This window comes from Azolla caroliniana, unplaced genomic scaffold (assembly GCF_043228905.1).
Source record: "Azolla caroliniana isolate FFs.n. ecotype wild unplaced genomic scaffold, voAzoCaro1.0.p SCAF_2, whole genome shotgun sequence".
Lineage (NCBI taxonomy): Eukaryota > Viridiplantae > Streptophyta > Polypodiopsida > Salviniales > Salviniaceae > Azolla > Azolla caroliniana.
The window spans coordinates 19,227,721-19,251,026 of NW_028230437.1; the positions used below are offsets into that span (position 1 = coordinate 19,227,721).

At 45.7% G+C, this 23,306-nt stretch overlaps 1 protein-coding gene across 1 annotated transcript; it reads left to right on the forward strand.

Moving 5' to 3' along the window:
* The first annotated feature begins 13,539 nt into the window (after window positions 1-13,539).
* Window positions 13,540-14,160, forward strand: LOC147867484 (uncharacterized). Its single transcript, XM_087315701.1, has one exon. It carries the CDS (start codon window positions 13,540-13,542, stop codon window positions 14,158-14,160), a length of 621 nt encoding a protein of 206 aa, XP_087171827.1.
* The last annotated feature ends 9,146 nt before the right edge of the window (window positions 14,161-23,306 follow it).

Genomic DNA, 23,306 nt, shown 5'->3' on the forward strand with positions numbered 1-23,306 from the left:
GGTACCCTTGATCGGTCATGAAGGAGTCGAACTTCCGGTACCATTGTCGGGGAGCCTGCTTCAGTCTGTACAGGCTCTTCTTCAACCGGCAAACCAGGCGCTCCTTCCCTTTCTCCAAGAATCCTTCTTATTGCTACATGTAGATCTCCTCTTCGAGGTCACCGTGAAGGAATGTCGTCTTCACGTCCAACTGCTCTACCTTGAGGTCCATGCTTGCCGCTATACTCAGCACTGTCCGGATGGAGGTCATCTTTACTACCGGGGAAAATATCTCGTCAAAGTCCACGCCCTTCTTTTGCTGGAACCCCTTCACCACGATCCTGGCTTTGTATCTCGGGGGTTTCCCGGCATCTCCCGGTTTCAACTTGTACATCCACTTGTTTCGGAGTGCTTGTTTTCGTTTCGGCAACTCCACCAATTCGTATGTATGGTTCTCATGCAGGGAATCCATCTCATCCTGCATGGCACTTAACCATTTGCGGCTGTGGGTGTCATCCTCCGCTTCTTCGAAGCTTTCTGGCTCCCCCTCATCGGTTAGCAGCACATGCTCTGCATCAGGAAATCTTCGGGGGGGCCTTCTCTCTCTAAGAGGATATCTCCGTCTTTGGGCTTCGGTAACCGGCCCCTCCATTCGCTCTTCATCCGAATCCGATTCGGGGTCTTGGCCGGTTCCAGTTTCAGCTTCCTCTACTTCTTCTTCTGCCAGTTCGGTATCTTCACTGTAACCGACTGGTTCCTCGAGTGCTAACTGGTCTCTTGCCGGTTGGGTCTGCTCATCGTAGAATCGATCCTTACCGGTCGATTCGGAGTTCATTATCTTCTTCTCCGACTCCCAGTCGGCGAGCTTCTTGTCCTCCATGAAGATAATATCTCGACTCCGGAATACCTTCTTGTCGGCCAAGTCCCACACTCTGTAGCCGAACTCATCGTTGCCGTAACCAAGGAATATGCATGGCCGGGTCTTTGGATCCAACTTTCCTCTCCGGTCCTTAGCAAAATGCACATACGCAAGCCACCCAAATACTTTCAGATGTCGGTAGGACACTTCCTTACCGGTCCAGACTCTCTGTGGTGTGTCTCCGTCCAAGGGTACTAAGGGTGATCTGTTTATCACATATGTCACCGTCGACAGTGCCTCAGCCCAAAACTTCTTGGGTAGTTTTGCATGCGCCAGCATACTCCGGACCCTCTCCATTATGGTCCGGTTCATCCTCTCGGCCAGCCCGTTCGGTTCCGGCGTCTTCGGCACGGTAAATTCGAGCCGGATTCCCTTCCAGCAATAGTACTCCTCGAACTGCCCCCGGTATTCACCTCCATTATCTGCTCGAACCGCCTTCAGCTTCCGGCCGGTTTCTCTTTCCACTCTTGCGGGGAGCTCTTTGAAGATGGATAGCACCTAATCCTTCGTCTTCAACGGTGTGGCCCACAGCTTCCGGCTGTGGTCATCTATGAACGTCACGAAGTACTGCGATCCTGCATGTGACTTCGTGTCCACTTGACACACATCAGTATGCACCAACTCCAGTGGTGCATTACGTCTCATCGGTGGCCTTGGTCGGAAGGAGGTCCGGTTTTGCTTACCGGCCAGACAATCAATGCACTTCTCCAAGTGCACGTTCTTCACTGGAATGAGGTTGTCTTCTGCAAGCCTCTTCATCCCCTTCTCACTCATGTGACACAGCTCACCGGTAGTGTCGGATGCCACGTTCACTTCTTCCGGGCATAACCGGGCATTCATCAGGTACAGCGTGTTGACCTTCCGGCCCCGAGCCAGAATCAAGCTTCCTTTGCTGAACTTCATAACACCGTTCCAGATGCTACCCGTGTAGCCTTCATCATCTAGCCGACCGGCTGATATCAGGTTCAGACAAACCTCCGGAACGTGTCGAACATCCTTCAACAGCAACTTGCATCCGGTTGGTGTTGTCAACCACACGTCTCCTATGCCGAAAATTCGGCATGTACCTTCATTCCCCATTCACACACAGTCGTGATCACCGGTTGAGTAGGATGAGAAGCATTTCCGGTCTGGGGTAACGTGGAACGACGCTTCGGAGTCGACCACCCAGGTCATCTCGTCGCCGGCAAGGTTTAGCTCACCCTCCTCGGTGATGAGCATCAACTCTTCTTCACTTGCCGCGATTGTCGCCGTTCCCTTCTAGTCTTTACCATTCCGGTCCGGTGTCCGCTTCGAATCGGTACCGTCGGTTTCCTTGTCTTTCCGGAAATGCCCACAGTTCTTCTGGAAGTGTCCCGGCTTGCCGCAATAGAAGCAAGTAGGCCTCCCCCTTGACTTTGACCGTGTCCCCGACTTTTCCCGGTTCTAGGGACTATGGTTTCTTTGTCTTCCGCGTTCCGATTCGGTAAGGAGCGCTTTGGAGTCGGAGCTCGTATCCTTATCTTTCCGACGCGCCTCCTCATCTAGCAACCTCGACTTCACTCTTGCTAGGGATAACCGTTTCCCTTCCGGCCCGGCATTGCCCACAGTGAAAACCAATGTCTCCCAGCTATCCGGGAGGGAACCGAGCAGGAGTAGCGCTAGTACCTCATCGGCGAGAGGTACTTCCAATGATGTTGCCTGGTGTATCATCCCTTGGAAGGCATTCATGTGCTCCACCATGCTGGATCCATCTTGGTACCGGAGTCTTACTAGCTTCCGGAATACCGAAACCTGGTTAACAACATTTTTGTTCTGAAACATAATGCCGATCTTCTCCTAGAGCTCATGAGTCTTGCTCTCTTCATTGAAGCTGTTGTATAGACTCATGTCGATGAAGCACCGTATGTACGCCATTGTCTTCATGCGCATCACCTCCCATATCGTGGCGTCGATTTTGTCCGATCTCTTGTCCCCGAACTGAACCGGCAACCAAAGGTCTTTAACCATGAGCATGTCCCTCATCTTCGACTTCCACACCGAATAGTTGGAGCCGGTGAGCTTGAACATGCCTCCCAACGATTCGTCCATTTTCTGTGTCATTTTGCTCTGATACCACTTTGACAGGAACTACACGCTCCGATGAACAATGTTCGGCCACAACCGAGCTTAGAATCAAAAACAGAAAACGAGAAATAAAAAACACGACACAAAGGAGAGAAGAGTACACAGGATGTTTAACGTGGAAAACCCTGAGAGGGAAAAACCATGGGAGTCCACAGACTCCAAACTATCACTATATCACAATGATTACAACAGTGAGCTCACGGAGGCAACGACCTCGTGCTCACGATCTTCGCCACAAGCGGCGGTTACAACAGAGGCAACGACCTCTTCCTCTCTCTCTCTCATTGTACACTGTTCAGTTAGGGTTTTCTTCTTGGGTTTTCCTTTAGGGTTTTCTTATAGTCGCTCGGTGCGGCCATGGCGGCCACCATTGTAAAGCGTTTATGTTTTCTTAATAGAACTTCTTGTTGAGTATCTTGACTCCATCTTCTTCATCTTCTTCTATCATAATGTCATATTCGTTCTCTTCTCCTCTTGAGCTATGAGCTAATCTTCCATTCGTTGTCTTAACCTTTCCCCTCTTCTCCCTAGTCCAAGACCCCTGTGGTCCCGCCCCTTCCACACGCACGCGCGTAACAACGCGACATCTTTGGTGAACCCGACGTGAAGGGCGGCAAGGGAGCATGGAGATTGAAGAATACTTCGACTTCGAGGAGATGATGGCAAAGATCATGATGGATGCGTGACGGAAAAAGGCGAGGCGAGATGCGGCTCAACAAGCCGTCGAGAGGGTGGTCGATCGAGTTGGCCGATTCAACGGGGACGATGTCCCGGGGTTCTTGGATGTGTACGATGCCGAGATGGCGAAAGGGGGCGTAGACGAGGCGATGCGGCTAGAGTATTTTCCTCGAGTGGCGGCCGTATCGGTGCACAAGGAGGTCAAGGAGCTACGAGAAGCTCATGAGTCGAGGGTGTCCTTTGAGGGAGCCCTATTGGAGGCGTACGGGTACACGGAACCGGAAGGAAGAGGTTGACATGAGTTCGATCGGTGGGTAAGCCGGCAACATGATGCGAGGCGGTCGGCCACAACACAATGCGCGAGCGGCGGAGAATAGAGAGCGGTGAGTGGGTACGCACTACCACCGGAAGAGAGCTCAACGCAAAACGGTTCGGAGGAGCTCGACCTAGAGGTGCTAATACGGGAGGCATGCGAGCTTGTGAAGGCGAAAATTGAGGAAAATAATAAGCAAAATAAAATAAAATAAAATAAAATATATTAATATGTAGTTCTTATGAAATCGGTTTCCTTCATGAGAAGGAAACCGTAAGCCTATTGGTGGTGGTCTTATAAAGCCACCACCAACGTTGTATTCATTAAAGGGGCATTATAATAATAATAAAATGCTTTCTCTGTTTCCCTCATCTCTCTCTCTCTCTCTCTCTCTCTCTCTCTCTCTCTCTCTCTCTCTCTCTCTCTATTTCTTTCTATCTCTCTTTCTCTTCTTTCCCAACATGGTATCAGAGCCAAACGACCTAATAGCCTTATAGCCAATGCCTTTCTAAAAACTACAAAACACGTGCCCTATAAATTATATTCATAGTGTTCAAGATCGTCAAATAACGAACGACAATTTTGTGTTTGCCGTGCGCTGATCCGGACAGCCCTCTGCAATAATGGCGCAATCTATGTCGTCGTCGTAACTCAACATGCGAAAATTCACGATCGAGAAATTATCGGACACAAATTATCGAATTTGGAAGGCAAGATTAGAATTACTTTTTAAATATAATAAAGTATGGGACATAATTTCAGGATCGTCAACAAAACCTGAAAAAGGCGAAGAACTTGAAGAATATGAAGAAAAAGATTTGTGTGCAAGAATGGAAATTCTAATGCACGTAAGTGATGGCACCGGAGAAACATTGCAAAAAATGGAGACGGCTCATGAAATGTGGAAGCACTTACAAACTATCTACGAGCCGAAAAATGATGCCCAGCAAGCGCATACACTTCAAGCACTTGTTAATTACAAAATGAATGACGAACAACCGGTTGGTGAATTTCTATTAATATGGCAAAAGAAATTAGATGATATGTTAACTTCAGGATTAGAAATCCATGATAAATTACAAAAGATTCTCCTCCTTGGTGCTCTTCCTCACTCGTGGTCCACTTTTAGAACCACCCAAAACTCTATAAATTGTCCAACGCTAATCGATCTTCTTGCAAACATTAGACAGGAGGAAACAATGCGTTCACAAAGGTCTTCAAATTCAACTCCAAGTATGGCAATGGTAGCATACAAGAACAAAAGGTTCACCCAAAGAGGAGAAAGCTCGAAGCCGTGGATAAAGAAAGATCAAAACACTAAACAAGGAGAAATGCGGTTCAACAATACCTATTGTAAAATATGCAAACGTACAAATCATGCAACCAAAGATTGTCGCGCAAAGTCAAATGTCAAGAGTTATCAACCATGGAAGCGTGTACAAGCCCATCTTGTTGAAGAAGAGATGGATGATGAAAAAGTCATAGGAGATGGATATCAAAATGGCGACAAGTATGACGACGTCCTTCAAGCATTCATTGCTGAATCACTTTCCGCGACGATTCCAAACCCAAGTAATGTAAATGACATATGGTATCTCGACACTGGTGCTACTAACCACTTAACTAATAGAAAAGATTGGTTATGTAACTATAAGGATGTTGAACCTCCTATCATTGTAAGATTTGGAAATAATGGGACTAAAGAAGCTATTGGCAAGGGTGATATTACGTTTGAAGTCACAGGAGGAAGACATTTCACAATCAATGAAGTTCTCTATGTCCCGGGCATTACCAAACACTTGCTATCGGTTAGTCAAGCAACGACAAATGGTACTATCATTGAATTTCATCCTAACCATGCTATTATTAAACATAAAGCCTCAAATGGAGAACTTATTAGAACATGTTGTAAACGAGAAGGAGGCTTATATCCCATAAAATGTATTCCTACATCTCTTATTTTAGAAGCACATCATACTACCCCAATACAATCCTCCATATCTTTAACCAATCTTCATTCTCCTTCTTCTCTTTGGCATTTTCGTCTAGGTCATATGCATTTCAATGCTCTTAAAACACTACAATGTAATAATCTTGTCCATGGTTTGCCAAAAGAACCTTTCAAGCCCATCTCTTTGTGTGAAAGTTGTATCCTTGGGAAAATGCCCCAACAGCCATTCCCAAAGCATAGATCTAGAGCCACTACCCCTCTTGCATTAGTACATAGTGATCTATGTGGACCTTTTCCAACCCCTTCTCTTAGTGGAGCCAAATATTTCATTAGCTTTATAGATGACTTTAGTCGATTTACAATCTTGCATTTTCTCTAGTACAAAAGTCAAGCTTATCAAGCATTCAAAGAATACAAGGCTCGAGTCGAAGTGCAAACATCATCAAAGATTAAAAGTCTTCAAACCGATGGTGGTGGTGAGTATATGTCTCATGAATTTCAAAGTTTATATCTAAATGAAGGCATACATCATAGAATATCAACACCACACACACCACAACAAAATGGTGTATACGAAAGGAAGAATAGATCACTTCTCAATATGGCTCGAAGTATGTTACAATTTGCTCACTTATCACCTCAATTTTGGGAGGAAGCGGTTGGCACCGCGTGCTATATTCAAAATCGAGGATTTCATAGATCCTTGGGGCTCCAAACCCCTTATGAACTATGGCATGGTCACAAACCTAACTTAAGTAACCTTCGTTTTTTGGTTGTGATGCTTATGCTTTTGTGCCAAATGTTCAAAGAAATAAGCTAGATCCAAGGGCTACAAAATCAACTTTCATCGGATATGGAGAAGCTTCAGGATACAAGGCGTACAAGCTCTACGATCCACAAAAACGAAGAATATTCTTTAGTCGTAATGTGATATTCCAAGAAAATGGGCCTTCTACAAAGGTTTCTTCTTCACCCTCTTCTAATCTACCTCCCTTATTACCTACCCCTAACTACTTACAACCATCTTCCTCAACCATCTCTAATATTAATAGCTCTCATATTGAAGGAGCCAACATTGGCTCATCCTCTACTTCCACAATTTGTGTTGCTCTTCCATCTATTCATAAGGCAAAGATCAATCCTACTCAACCAACTAATTCTTCTTCTCATCTTCCCTCATTCCAATCTCTAGATGATTCTCTTCCTCATACTCCTTTAAATATACATTGTTTAACTCCCTCTAATAATACAAATAATGTTATCTTCTCCACTCCCTCTCCTAATCCTTCATTCCAAGTGTCATCACCAACTTCTCCACCAAACTCTCCACCTCCAAAGTATAGATCTCTAAGTAATATTTATGAACAACTTGATCAAATGGAAGCACATTTCGTGGACTTGGACCATGAAGCTTATATTCAAGAAGAAGATATTCCAACCCTTAGTGATGACACAAATCTATCGGCCAAAGATGCACTTTCCGGATCGGATTCTATCAAATGGAGAAAAGCTATGGAAGAAGAAATGAAGGCTTTACTTAAAAATGGTACGTGGACCCTCGTTGAGCCTCCAAAAGATTGACAAATAATTGGTTCTAAATGGGTCTTACGCATAAAGCGAGATAGTAATGGCAATCCAATTCGCTTCAAGGCTCGTGTAGTTGCTCGAGGATTTGCGCAAGTACCAGGTATTGATTTTCAAGATACATTTAGTCCAACGCTAAAAATATGTGGTTTTCGAATGCTCATTGCTCTTGCCGCACAACATGATCTAGAATTGCATCACTTGGATGTACAAACGGCTTTTCTTCATGGAGATTTAGATGAAGAACTTTATCTACAACAACCACAATTTTTTGAAGATCCAAGTCATCCGACACATGTTTGTCGACTTCATAAATCTATTTACGGCCTTAAGCAATCTCCACGCATATGGTATCACAAACTACACTCTTTTCTTATAAAAGTTGGATATCATCGTCTAAACAATGAGCCAAATATCTATGTTAGAAAAGCCAAATCCAATTTTGTTATCATAGGTGTCTATGTTGATGATTTGCCTTTGATCTCTAACTCTAAATCTTATTTAGCTATTGCAAAGAAGGAACTTGCATATGTTTTTCCTATTACCGATTTAGGCCCTATGACCCATTTTCTAAGCATCAAAATATCTCAAAGTAGAACAAATCATACTATCTCATTATCACAATCAAATTATATTAATTCTATCCTCCAAAAATTTGATATGCTCCATAGTAAGCCTATTAAAACTCCTCTTACCTCTCCATGTAAACTATCAAATGATGATTCTCCCAAAAATGAACGAGAAATTTCCGAAATGAAGGATGTACCCTATAAGCAAATCCTTGGGTGTATAAGATATCTAGTAAGTTGTACACGTCTCGATATTTTCTTTGCCGCCGGTTTTCTTTCTCGTTTCATGTCTAATCCAGGACCAAAGCATTGGATCGCGCTCAAAAGATTACTACGATACTTGAAGCACACTCAACATTATGCGTTGACTTACTCCGCCACACAATCCGAGTCAACCACACTTGTGCAAGGATGGACAAATCCCTCTAGCCAACTAATTGGTTGGTCAGACTCGGACTGGGGGGAGATGTAGACGATCGCAAGTCAACAGGTGGATATGTTTACACACTAGCTGGTGGTGCAATTTCGTGGAAGTCAAAGAAACAAACTACCGTAGCATTGTCATCCACCGAAGCTGAATATGTTGCCGCGGCTTTAGCGGCTAAAGAAGGCATATGGATTAAAGCTATGCTCGATGAATTTAAGTTATTTGCTATTCCACCAGTGACTTTGTTTTGTGATAATCAATCTTGCATCAAGTTAGCCAACAATCCAAAGATGAGCGACAATATTCGTCATGTGGATTTGAAGCATCACTTTCTTCGTGATCTCATTGAAACGAAGAAGATAGAGTTAAAGTTTGCTCCCACTCATCAAATGTGGGCTGATTTTCTAACGAAGCCTCTTCAACATTCTAAGAACATTATTTGTTGCAAGCAAGTTGGATTAATTGATGTAATCGAAGATAAAGATGAAAACCTACACTTCTAGAAAAAATTTCTTAGGGGGGAGTGAGGAAAATAATAAGCAAAATAAAATAAAATATATTAATATGTAGTTCTTATGAAATCGGTTTCCTTCATGAGAAGGAAACCGTAAGCCTATTGGTGGTGGTCTTATAAAGCCACCACCAACGTTGTATTCATTAAAGGGGCATTATAATAATAATAAAACGCTTTCTCTGTTTTCCTCATCTCTCTCTCTCTCTCTCTCTCTCTCTCTCTCTCTCTCTCTCTCTCTATTTCTTTCTATCTCTCTTTCTCTTCTTTCCCAACAAAAATCGGAGCCGAAGAAGGGCTTGTTATGGAGACGGGCCGGAGGCGATCGGAGGATGCGGAGGAAGAAGCCTCCCTAGACGTAGAAGACGGGGCCTATACAGAGGCCGGGAGAGCGTACGACGGCGACATAGGAGAGGGTGCGGAGCAAGCGACCCTCTTGTCTTGCGGCGAATGGACGGCCATGGAGGCCGGTAACTACAAATTCGGGACATGGCGGCCCGAAACATCGAGGGAGGAGGAGACAAGCGGCGGTGCCGCGACCTTACACACACTGGCCCTAGAGGCACCGGCGGTCGGCCCGATTGCCGGCGTGAGACCTAGAGCGACGGGCGGTGGCGGCAGCAAGGCGGGCAACCGAGACAACAGTATGGAGACTGTGGAAGAGGAGGCGGCAAGCATAATTGATGCTTGCATATACGGAGGCGGGGTAGCCACGGACGACCATGTCCGAATGGAGGTGGCTACGGGCATAGCATCGACGAGCGGCAGCGTTGCTACCTTACACGCACCAGTTCAAGAGACCCCGGCGGCCGGCCCGAGTGCCCGCGTGAGACTTAGGGTAATGAACGGTGGCGGCGAAGCGGACGACCACGGCGACGATGTGGGAGAGGGTGCGGAGCGAGCGATCCTCTCGACTTGTGGAAAGAGGACGGCCAAGGATGAGGCCGATATCTACGGAGCAATGGACGCCACTTCGAGAGTGGGCGAAAGTTTCGGGACGCGGTTGCCCAAAACGTTCTACGAGGATTTCGCGAGCATACTCGAGGCTTGCGAAATCGAGGAAGAAGAGGAGACGAGTGGCGGTGCCGCGACCTTCCACACACCGGTCCTAGAGACTCCAGCAACCGGCCCGAGAGCCGGTGTGAGACCTAGAGAGACGGACGGTGGCGGCGGCAAGGCGGGCAACCGAAATGACGAAGAGGAGGTTTGTAGCGGACGGAGGCGAGATCCCTCGACACCGGGGCCGGAGACTTCGGCGGTTGCGCCCGAGCGCGGACATAAGACCGGGGAGATGGGCGGTGGCCATGAGGATGAGAGGCCCGGAGTGGGCACGTGCGAAAAGACCGAAGGAGAGGTCCGGAGCGGCATCAAAGAGCGAGTCGGGAACCGACCCGACCGAAAGATGAGCCGGTCGGTAATCCGACCTGACCGGGAGGCGGAGCGGAAGAAGAGTGAAGCGGGGGCCGGTCAACCAAGCACGAACCAAAGGAAGCCAGCAAGACCGGGATTGTTTGATCAATTCGTAGCCGGTCGGATACGGTTACGGTGGGAGCCGGTGAGAGCGAGAAGGAGGCCTAGTGGGCACGGTGATCACGGCTTGCTAGAAGACCGAGAGTGAGAGGGACCTTCCACACCGATTCTAGAGACTTCGGCGGTTGCGGATCAACGTGAGACCGGAGAGACGGCAAGTGGCGGCGAGGAGTCGGAGGCCGAAGCGGACAAAGTTATTGGAGCGGGTATCCGGTATGAGATGATGGACGAGCGGGTCCAAGATGGCGAGCTCGGGTCGGCACGGGCTACGGTGACAAAGGAAGAAGTGGCCGACGCGGAGGTCGGGTCTACGGCGTATGAAGGGCGTAACACGAAGCATGCACTACGGTCGGTGAAGGGCCCAAGAACAAGCATGCATCCGAGAGAGCGTCAACGAGTGACCGGAAACGGTGGACCAATTGAACCTTTGAGAGGCGAGGACTCGGTGGTGAACCAAGAGTGGGAGGAACCCTCCACACCTACCCGTGAGGCATCGGCGGTCGCGGATCGAAAGGAGAAAGAAGAAGCGGTGGGTGGCGGCGAGGAGTTGGAGACCGACGCGGCGGTCGGGTCTACGGCGGAAGCACAACACGAGATGCATGCAATACGGCCGGTGGAGGGCCAAGACACAAGCATGCATACGGCGGATGGGCGACAACGATTGACCGACGATGACGATCGGATCAAGCCTTCGAGAGGCAAACGCGGGACGAAGGACAGCGTGGCGAAACACCAAGATCGATGACATGGGCCGAGCGCGATCGGCATGAGCGGAGAGCCGTATCTAGGAAAACGGAGGAGATGCGCGGAGAACAACGGGGTACACACCGGAAAGAGAAAGCGCGACGGCTTCCCGGAGGGCATACAAGGCCAAGCGGGCCAAGAGGGCGCAAGTCGAGGCGAGGCGATAACGAGAGCCTTGAGGGACACCGACACGGAGGTCGGGATGACGATACGCTCTACTACGAGAGAGCACGGCGAAAAAGGGGAAAGCGAAAAATGCGTGATGGGGTCATCGAAGGACCGAAGCACGAGCACGCATTCGTAGGGCAACATCGACATACGGGGAAAGCCTACGGAAGGCAAGCGCGGAGCGGAGAGAGTCGGCACGCCGAGGTGTGCGGCATGCAAAGGGCGGAATCCGGCATGCGACCGGGAGCGCATCCGGACGATATACGAGGCAGACAAAGGAAGAGCAACCGGGTCGGCGACGGCATTCGGGAGGACCGAACGGGGAGGAAAGCACGGGCATCGGATACGACGGGTCGGATGTAGTCGGTGGTTCAAGGACCCACGGTGGACGTGGCGGATCGGGTGGAGGCAACGACTCGGCGAACATCGTCGAGTGTGGCGGATCGGATGGCGCCGACGGTTCGAGACCATTCGGCGAGGATGGTGGGCCGGAAGGCGGCGGTGGTTCGTGTGGACGGGGTGGTCTTGCTCGAAGTGGAAGACAAAGCCGGGCGGGCCCACGAGGACGCTAAGGACTCGGTCGGTCGTCGTGGCCGAAAATCTCGTGTTCTCTCCCCTATGTTTTGGCACATACCGGAGGATGTGCGGTTAGGTGGGGGCGGATGTCGTGAAGATTTTCGTCCACAAGCGGAAACCCGAGCAACGAGAGCCAAAGAGCGATGTGCAACGTTGCACACGTACATAATGTATTTGTAATAGTAATAAAGGTATAAAGGTGATGTGGCTGTACGCACATCCACGCGAGAGAGAGAGAGAGAGGTACTATGCGGTACATAGGTACCTAGTTGTTTGTGAGGAGGTGGGAGTTAAGGGGCCATCAATCTCACCATTCCCCAAATCAAGGCAAATATCCCCTTTGAATGAAAGGGGATATTTTAGTCTCACTTTTGTAAACGGTCTTCCCTCCTTGTGCTATAAAAGGAGAGAGAAGGCACCATTGTGGGGGTTGCCTATTTTGAGTGTGCGAGGTATACCACATAGGTCGAGCGTTAGGGTTCGGTTAGGTTTTTCTTCTTGGGTTTTCCTTTAGGGTTTTCTTATAGTCGTTCGGTGCGGCCATGGCGGCCACCATTGTAAAGCGTTTATGTTTTCTTAATAGAACTTCTTGTTGAGTATCTTGACTCCATCTTCTTCATCTTCTTCTATCATAATGTCATATTCGTTCTCTTCTCCTCTTGAGCTATGAGCTAATCTTCCATTTGTTGTCTTAACCTTTCCCCTCTTCTGCCTAGTCCAAGACCCCCGTGGTCCCGCCCCTTCCACACGCACGCGCGTAACAACGCGACAATGCGCTCTCTAGTCTTGCACTAACAAGAATGACAACAACAACATCTAAGTTTTCCCTAAGTCATATTTATACTAATATGACTTTTCGGCTATTTACAAATATAGCCCCGATGGACTCTCAGAAAACATATTTACGAATATGTCCCTTCATCCGGTGAGCACTTCTCACCGTGCCTTCATCATCCGGCTCTTCTCGGGTACTCCTCATCCGGTTCTCACCGGGTCTTCCGTAGCGGGATACTCCTCATCCGGTTCACACCGGGTCTTCCGTAGCCAGGTACTTGTCATCCGGTTCTCACCGGGTCTTCCGTTGTCGGGTACTTGTCATCCGGTTCTCACCGGGTCTTCCGTAGCCGGGTACTCCTCATCCGGTTCACACCGGGTCTTCCGTAGTCGGGTACTTGTCATCCGGTTCTCACCGGGTCTTTCGTAGCCGGGTAGGCCACATTCAGGTAGCCGAGTTTACTCATCAGTATTGTTCTTCTCACTTCCCATCTGGAGGGACCTATTTCCTAACACGTGGTATATGGGCAACATTTGCAAAGCTCAAGGAGAAGTATTGGTGGCCGGGTGTTTACAAAGATGTAGCAAGCTATGTTGAAACATGTGAGCAATGCCAATTATACTTGAATATTCAACATAGGGATGAACTTCATCCAACATATCCATTATCAATGCACTATAAGTGGTTGGTAGACATAGTGGTTATGCCAATGGGATTGGGGAAAATGAAATATCTCATGCTAGCAAGAGAGGATCTCACCAACCAAGTAGAAGGACGGGCGTTAGGGAATAAAACAACTTCGGCGGTTTGTAGGTTTCTCCTTGAAGATGTTATTTGTCGATACGGATGTGTCGGCAAAATAGTGGCCGATAGAGGAGAATTAGATACGAATGAAGCTAAAGAGTTCTTTTCAAGAATAGGCGTCACATTATCGCTCACCATGGCATACAACCTGGACGCAAATGGGAAGGTAGAACGAGGACGTAGTCCAATTGTAAAAGCTCTAGCAAAGGCTTGCGACGGCAAAATGGGAAATTGGCCACGATTACTACCTTATGCATTTTGGGCAGATAGAACTACACATAGCACGATTATGGGATATATGCCCGCCGAACTCATATTAGGACAAAAACCAATAATGCCTATTGAGCAAAGTGTTGCTTTGTGGACGTCTTTGCCATGGCAAGAGGAAATGAGTCGGGAAGACTTGCTAGCCACGAGGATTCAGCAATTAGAACAAAGGCCCGAAGATGTCGAGTTGGCAATAGAACAGTTGCGCCAAGCTCGATTGAAGAACAAGGAGAATTTTGATAGAAAGCATCGTCTTTGACAAAGAAAAATTGAAGAAGGAGATTGGGTTCTTGTCTATGATAGTAGTCTCAATAATCAATATAGCACTACTCGAAAGTTCGCAAAACGATGGTTTGGCCCGTATATGGTCAAGAAAATAGAAAGCAATGCAACCTATTTTTTAGCAGAGTTAGATGGAACTCGACTTGCTTTGCCAATAGCAAGGAAGAGGATCAAGATCTTTAAGAGAAGAGAAGCCTCAAATCTTGAGATCGAAGATCTAGATGATGTATCCTCGAACATCGAGGTTGAAGAAGAGTAATTAAAAAAGAGGAACCTCACCACAATTGGCACATACCGGTGGATGTGCAGGTTTGGTGGGGGTAAATGTCGTATGGTTTTTCACACACGATATGAAAACTAGTAAAATAAATATTTACGATTAGCTTAATATATGGATATGGAAAGATAGATGTGTTCAAGAGCTTCATAGCGTATTTTACTACGCATAAAACGGATAAAAAAGTATCAAGTTATGCGAGTGTGAAGTTTGAAGAAAAGAAAAGAAAAGACAAAATTGTAAGATATCCCACATAGATAGGACAACATTGGAACCCAGAATATATAAGGGAAACCAAAACATATTTATTCTATCAATATGTGGAGAATAGAATGTTCAAGGTGACTTGGGCTACACTATGTGGTGTGCACGCTTTGGGCGTACGCGCGTGTGCATGGTCGCGTGAATGTTTTCAGATGTACGCGCGCATGGATGTCTTCGGATGTACGCGCGTGTGCAAGTTTTGGGCGCATGTGTGGACGTTTCGGACGGACGCGTGTGTGCGCACGGGCGCATGCGTGGATGCGTACACTACGGCACGGTCGAGCCTTTGGGCGTACGCACGTGTGCATGGCCGTGTGGACGTTTTCGGACGTACGCGCGCATGGACATCTTCAGATTTACGCGCGTGTGCAAGTTTCGGGCGCATGTGTGGACATTTCGGACGGATGCGTGTGTGCGCACGTGCACATGCGTGGATGCGTACACTACGGCACGATCGAGCTTTTTGCGCGCGGATGCGTACACGGTGCAGGTTGGACGTGCACGCGCGTGGATGCGTACACTACTACGCGGTTGGGACTTTTGCGTGCGGACGCGTCTACGGTTTGGTTGCAACACACGTACGGATTGCGCACGGGCTAAACTTTATGGATGATTGTGTCATTTGGCCGAATTATACGGACAATCGCATGCAACCAAAAGCCAAGGCCATGCAACTAAAAATAGAGGCCATCCAACTAAAAGTGGGCATGCAAAGTAACATTGGGGAGGAGGATCAACGAGGAGCTCGATATATGTCCCATTTTTTTCCTCCTAGTTTTTTTTTTCCCCCCTTCTTTCTTCTTCCCTCTCGGATTCGAGAAACAAATTATCTCACATATTGATATCAAACTCCTAGCTTTGTTTACTCGACTTTTCTGGTCAAAAATTATCTCTCATATTCATATCGGACCACTCCTTGCATGGTTGTTGGCTCCTTTCTTTGGAAAATTAATCTCTCATTTGCATACCTAACCCATTGTAACACGATTCTAAAATTATAAAGAATCAATTTTCTTTTGCAATAAACTAATGATTTGTCTCTCCCACTTGTCTTATGCTTAAAACTTGCTTTTGTTGTACCTGTTGCTCTAAATCCTTCTAGTCCAGAACCCCCGCGGTTCCGTCTCACGATCCGCACATAGTGACGGATTTTCACGACACCACGACAAAAAATGACTCAACACATACACATCACAAGCGCATCCGGACATGTCGAAATCTAAAGACAACAACATAAAAATATGCACACCGAATTTTTCTCATATATATTTACAAGGGACACATGTTACAATGCCAATTTCAAGCCAGTCTAATACCGAACGGATACAACAGCCGTTTACAAGCAAGCGCCAGTCGGGGAGCACTCCGGCTCGCCTACGCGAGTGTAACCCTTGCACTGAAGACAGGCGTTCCTACTGAAGCACAACAACTGCTTACCACCAAGCTGCCAGTCGGGGAGCACTCGGGCTCGCCTACGTGAGTGGGGTCTTGCACAGGAGACAGAGCTCCGAACGGGAACCCTTAGAGTACAAGAACTCACAACAATGCAACCCTAACAGAAAGGAAACACCGAACCCTAGTATACAAACTAACAAGACTCCACTCAAAAGAGAAAACCAACCCACATGACGACGACGAAGAAGACCTAAAGTGAAATAAGCAAATAAAAAGACGAGAAAACTACCAAACCCTAGATGTAAGTGGTATACCCTCCTAACTCAAAATGGGCAACCCCTCATAACAGCCCCTTCCTCTCCTTTTATAGTCCAAGGAGGGAAGGACGTTACAATGTGGGATAAATATCTCCTTTTTTATTTTATACACCTTTTCGAATGTACATGTGCACACGGTGCACATTGCCGACTTTGCCCATTCCACCTGGTTTTCTCACCGTAGTCAGAAATCTTCACGACAACGTGTCTCCAAAGCGCCTAGTAAATTTGATGATTATGTAATGCTATCAGATGCCGGTTAGCCTTCAAGTTATAATGAAACCATATCTATCCACGATGATGCTAAGTGGAAACAAGCAGTATGGAAAATGAGTTGGATAGTATCCATAAGAATGGAACTTGGGATTTAGTACCTTTGCCAAAAGGTAGGAAAGCACTACCATGTAAATGGGCGTATGAATAGAAATACACATCTGATAGTGTTTGTCCCAAGTATAAAGCTCGCATTGTCGCAAAAGTTTTTAAACAAGAACAAGGAGTTGATTTCGATGAAATCTTCTCTCCAGTAGTCAAGATGACAGGGCGACAGAACCGGTCGAAAATGCCCGACAAGGTGATTTCTGCACTCAATGCAGAAAAGCAGGTCACAACTTTTCTGACTTCTAGTCTATCAAGAGAAAAGAGAGTGGTTGGTGATATGAGTGGAACCTAGGACGATCCGACTCGAACCGTTCTCCCGTCGACCAAATCAATGTTGCCGACTTTTGATTAGGAGAAATCCTCTCTCAAGAGGATTCGATGATCGGATAAGTCCTCTACAGTGTGCAAGATGCACACACATGGTTACTAGACTCTAGTGCCACATTTCACATGACCCCTAATATCAAATTGTTTTCGAACTATTCAGTCGATGCTAATGACACAATCCGACTACACAATGGGCCGGAGTGCAGAATTGCAATAATTGGCGAAGTACCAATCCGATTGTCAAATGCAAATATGATCACCCTACACCAAGTTTGGTATGTACCCGATCTAAAAAGGAGTATGGTCTCCATCGACATGTTAGTTGAAGACAAGTACCAAATGACTCTCAATGGGTCGACATAGATGATCAGCCGAGGAAACCTGAAGATCAGAAGTGGATACAAGTACAACAACTTCTATCAATAATGGCAATCAATCTAGAAGGGGCCGTGAACGTAGCCGAATTGACCTATCCGAACTTATGCCATGGCCGACTTGGTCATATGTCGCAAGCCGGATTGGACCGACTAGTGGCAATCAACTACATTCTAAAACTCCTAGCGAAGACGAACTTCTATGAGCATTGTCGATACGGCAAACAGACCCAAAGTCCACACTCTTTCCATTATGAGATGGTAAGACAACCCCTAGAGCTGATCCATACAGACATATGTGGGCTAATGCCCGAAAAATCACTAGGTGGCTGTTGGTACTTCATCACGTTTGTAGATGACTATACACGGAAGGTCTAGGCTTACTCCATTAGGTCCAAAGACGAAGCACTCCAAGCCTTCACTCGACAATTAGTCGAAGTGGAGAACCGATCAGAATATCGAGTGAAGACACTTTGATCCAACAACGGAGGTGAGTACACCTCTCAAGCCTTCAAACAATACCCATCCAACAAAGGGATCTAACACCAAAAGATTGTTCCATACATACCCATGCAAAATGGAGTGGCAGAACAGATCAATCGAACAATCCTAGAGAAGGTGACGGAAATGCTCCAGCAAGCCGAACTAAAAGCTTAGCTCTTTTGCACAATGGAGACATTTTTTAGAGGGATCTTCTCATCAAATCACCGTATTCAGTGATCACAAAAATATTGCCTACTTCGAGGATGCTCATGTATTAAATCGATGACAAGCTCAGTGGGCCCAATTCTCCACTCATTTTGACTTCAAAATTACATATCGTCCTGGGAAGTAGCAAGGGAAGGCAGATGTATTATCGCGATGCTCATATCTAGCACCTCGTCCCGGTGATCCAACATTCGATAATCAAAAGCACGTAATCTTGGGACCAGCACGACTACAAGCAACATGGATTTTTGACACTCCATTGGATTCCCACCTTATCGATACCATACGTGAAGAATTGAAGACAGATGCTTTCGCTCAAGCCATTCTAGCACAAATTGATCCCTCTCGGCATCCTGTTTACAGTCGCAACGACTAGGTATGGATTATCGACAATTCGAATATCATGATGGATAACTATTCTTTAAGAAACTCTTGTATGTTCCCAATGGTTCTTGCCGCCTTCGAGTAGTCCAAAATTGTCATGACACATATACAGCTAGACATATTGGTAGTACTAAAACGTTGGATTTAGTACAACAATCATTTTGGTGGCCTCATATGCGACGATTTATCGAAGACTATGTTTGGACATGTGATACATGTTATAGAGGAAGGATGCCAAGAAATCATCCATATGGTTTATTGGCACCATTACCAATTCCAAGCAAGCCGTGGCGGTCCATTTCTCTAGATTTTATCACAGATCTTCCGATTTCAAAGGGATTCGATGCGATCTTCACAGTAGGAGATTGATAAACTAAGATGGCACATTTCCTACCTTGTACTAATGAAATCATTAGTGAAGAAACCGCAGAAATTGTTATGTGTGAGGTATTTCGGCACCATGGCCTCCCAACTAGTATCATCAACGACCGTGGACCTCAATTCGTCTCGAACTGCTGGAAGCATCTTTTCAAAATGCTCAAGTTCACTTGTAACCTCTCCTCCGGCTATCACCCTCAAATAGATGGACAAGCGGAACGAACAAATCAAACACTGGAACAATATCTTCGGTGTTTTCTAAGCTATCAACAAGATGATTGGGCGGATATTATCCACTTTGCGGAATTTGCTTATAATAACTCTATCCACTCATCGACTAGGGTTACATCATTTTATGCTTATACGGACTATCATCATTGATGTTGTGTATTAGAAACTCTAGAGTTACCCCCAAATCCTCATGCAGAGGTTCATTTGGAGCGTCTACACAAGAAAGAGGCAGACCTATCTACCCATTTATATTAATCTCAACAAACACAGAAGGATTATTCGGATCTTCATTGGCTTCCATCCTATTTTAACATTGGAGATCGGGTATGGCTATTACGACGACACATCAAGCCTGCTCGACCATGCGATTAATTGGATTATCGACGATTAGGTCCTTTCCGTATTATCGGGAAAAATTAATGATGTCACTTTTCGTCTTGATCTACCTCCACAGCTATGGATACATCCGGCTTTTCATAGTTCTCTCCTTGAACCCTATCAAGACAACACTATTCGGAATTGTATTACACCACCTCCACCCCCAATCCAGCTTGAAGCAAGACCAGAGTAGGAAGTTGTTGCCATCATCAATTCCAAGATTGTTCCCAACAAGCTCTACAACTTGGAACTAGTCGAGAATGTAGCAAATGTTCGAGCTCTTATTCAGGACTTCCATCAACAATATCCCTTCAAACCAAGTCCTCAATCTAAGACGACTTATTCCACTCGTTGTCTTAAAGGGGGAGCGGGGGTAGTGTCATGATATAGCATGGTATGGCTTCAAAAGGATTTGAAACTGTAACTTTGTGTCACATGCGTCGAAGCCCTACCATTAAGCTATACATTGTAATACGAAAAGTATTGTTTTCATTTATTGTTTCACTTAGGAAATCCATGTATATTCTAGATTTCTGTGGAACATTCTAGAAATGTCAAGAACTCCTAAGCACACTATAAAAAGAGGCACATGGCATTATTGAGAACCAATTCAGTTCAATGTCAGTCTTAAGCCTCCTAATTGTTCTTGTATCTTTCTCTTTATAATATATATCTTCTATTGCCATCATCCCTCTCTCTCTCTCTCCAACATAGGAAATCAATGAACCACACAGGATTGAGAGCCGAGCACATCATATATGCTCGACAGTGCCTAGCCCCCTTTCTCACTCTAATCTTCAACCACGCCCTCGCTGAGGGTTTTCCACCACAATGGACCATGAACACAGTGGGCCCTATACATAAAAGAGGGGACCCAATGGACCCAAATACATATAGAACCATTATGATAGGTCATACGCTCGCTAAACTATATGGTGTGGTAATGGAATCGGAGCTCAACGATTATATGGAAACATTAAGTCTTCGAGCACCTGAGCAGGCTGGCTTTAGACAAGCCTTCTCCACTATTGACCATATTTTCACACTTAGGTGCTTAATTGACCGACGAAGGCTCATAAGAAGAAACTATAGTGTTGCTTTGTGGACTTCCGCGAAGCCTTTGACACAGTTCCTAGGGAGAAGTTGTTTGATAGACTTAAGAGTTTGGAGATACCAAATGACATTATTTGGGCCATTTATGCCCTATATGAGCAAGTCTCTGGGTGCATAAGATGCCCATGTGGCCTATCCGATTGTTTCACTAGCACCATTGGTGTAAAACAAGGTTGCCCCCTATCACCGACTATTTTTGGGATCTACATTGATGAGATCATTGATTTTATTGCTCGTAACGGAGGCAAGGGAGTAGCTATTGGGGATATGAAAGTTAGTCTCTTACTCTACGCACACAACATTGTCTTGCTCTCGGAGTCGGAACATGACCTACGAAAGCATCTTAATGCCCTAGATGACTTTTGTACACAACGAGGATTGGTAGTGAATCTAGCGAAAACTAAAGTCCTTATCTTTCATACAACATCCCGAGTTAAGAGTAAATGTCACCTAATCCTCTCTCATAAACTGGTTGAGGTAGTTGGATCATATGTATACTTGGGAGTCACTTTTAGTGCTCGCTCAGGTAAATTCTCACCCAGGCAACCAAAGATAGGCTAACGAGAGGGTATGCATCCCTCTCACTCTTAGAGAGCCAATGCCACCAGGCATACTTTCAAGAGCCACGGACTAAGGGATGACTCTTCGACTCATTAGTGACCCCTTACCTCATGTATGCATCAGTAGTATGGGCTACAGGTCTACCATCTTTCATGTGGACGTAATTAGAGAGACCTTTGGTGACGATGTTATCACGTCAATTCCGAAGCAAATCGATTGTACCACATGACATTATTAGAGAAAAGTTCAGTCTGCCCCCGATGTTAGTAGAAACATTGTTTCAAGTGGTAGTTTTTATTCATCGGATACATAACCAACCACAAGATAGGATATCCCGTCGAGCCTTTGATGCATCCTGATCCCTACATGCGTCTGGAGACACTAGCTCTTGGTATAGCACTGTGGTGAGTTGGTTACTTGCAAACGGCATAGACATTAATAACCTACACCCCCTTAAGTACAACAATGGGACTGATCAAACTCTAATATCTCATGAAGACTATAATAAAGTGATACGCCAAGAAATATGGCAAATTTACACTCGATATAAATGGATCACCCCACGAGAGCCACTCCCATCTAAAATGTTGTACTATAAGGAACACTTCTTGCACTTCTCTCAGTTAGGTTTTATTACACGACCAAGATATCTAGGTACATTCTTATCAAATGCACTAAGGGTGGCCATTGGACAACTTAGGATATCATCTCACCAACTTGAGATTGAGAATGGTCGGGCTAATAGAGTCCCTAGAGAGGAAAGGCTATGTAGGTTGTGCAACATAGAGATAGAGGATGAGTATCACTTCACATGCAAGTGCCCAACTTATGCCGAGATATGAGTGGAATATCAAGACATATTAGGACCCTCTCCCACCATCTCCAAACTATTAGATACCCCGGATGTAAAGAGACTAGGTAGGTATATCTTAGAGCTAAAACAACATAGGGAGAATAAATTACAAAGTGTTAACCATAACCCTTTTACTATTCATCAACTTGTAACTAGTGTAATTTTTCAGGAACAAGGGGAGACGATGAATGTGGATACACTTACGCCGCTCGGCCTCTCTCTTGAGGAAGACGAAATGCAAAGAACATCAAACGCCCTCAGATGTTGGGCTTCAAAACAAGTCGACACGGAATAGAAAGGATTAAGAAGATAAGGGAACGTGAGCTACGTCGACTAGAAGCTATGGTTGGGGTACCTTTTACATTGGGGCCACGGGCCACATCCACATCACAACCATTTGACCTCCCGCTTCTCCTCGAGAGATTTGGATGGAAATGAAATTAGGCCTAGTATAACATCATTTTCATTGTAGAACATGTTTGTTATTTTACTAGAACTATTTAACTTAAAACTCTATTTTTATTTTTATTTTTATTTTTTACTTTCGATGAATGGGTAAATATCCCATTTTTTGTTGTAAACCATTTGTCTCATGGGCCAATTTTGGCCTTAGAAGATGTTAATATATCTTTCTTTCTTCTCTCTCTCTCTCATTCCACACCGTCTTTTCCTCTTTAGTACTCATCCTCCTCTACTTCTAGTACCAATTCCGTCTCCGTGTTTAGTACTATTCCTGACAAGTACATTCAATGAACTTAGCCCAGTAAGACCCGAATTTGCCGAGTTCGATTTCAAGTGTCGATTTTAAGATGGCGATCACATTCTGTGCCGATTATTTAGGTTGATCCTGATTTGGGTGATTGCAATGATGAGAGGGACGGGGCTGACTAGTCCTCCCGATTGTCGTTCAATCAAATAAAGCACGGATTGGGGTAGTTCCTTCGAGTACAAACTACTACAAGTGATTCCGACGAATGAGTGAATAGTGTCGATTGACCTATTCGATTGTCATCTTATGTGATGTAGTATGGTTGAGGCAGAGCCTTCAAAATAAAATCTCAGTCCAAATGTCTACAATCACAGGGGTAAAGTACGCCCAACTGGCTTACTTTAATGGTGATTTAGAGCAATGGAGTGTAGGTTTTGCGGGTGTTTCTCTTCACACAAAAAATGATCTTGTAG

Coding starts and splice junctions, on each gene's coding strand:
- LOC147867484 (XM_087315701.1), top strand. CDS start 13,540: ATGGGATTGGGGAAAATGAAATATCTCATGCTAGCAAGAGAGGATCTC.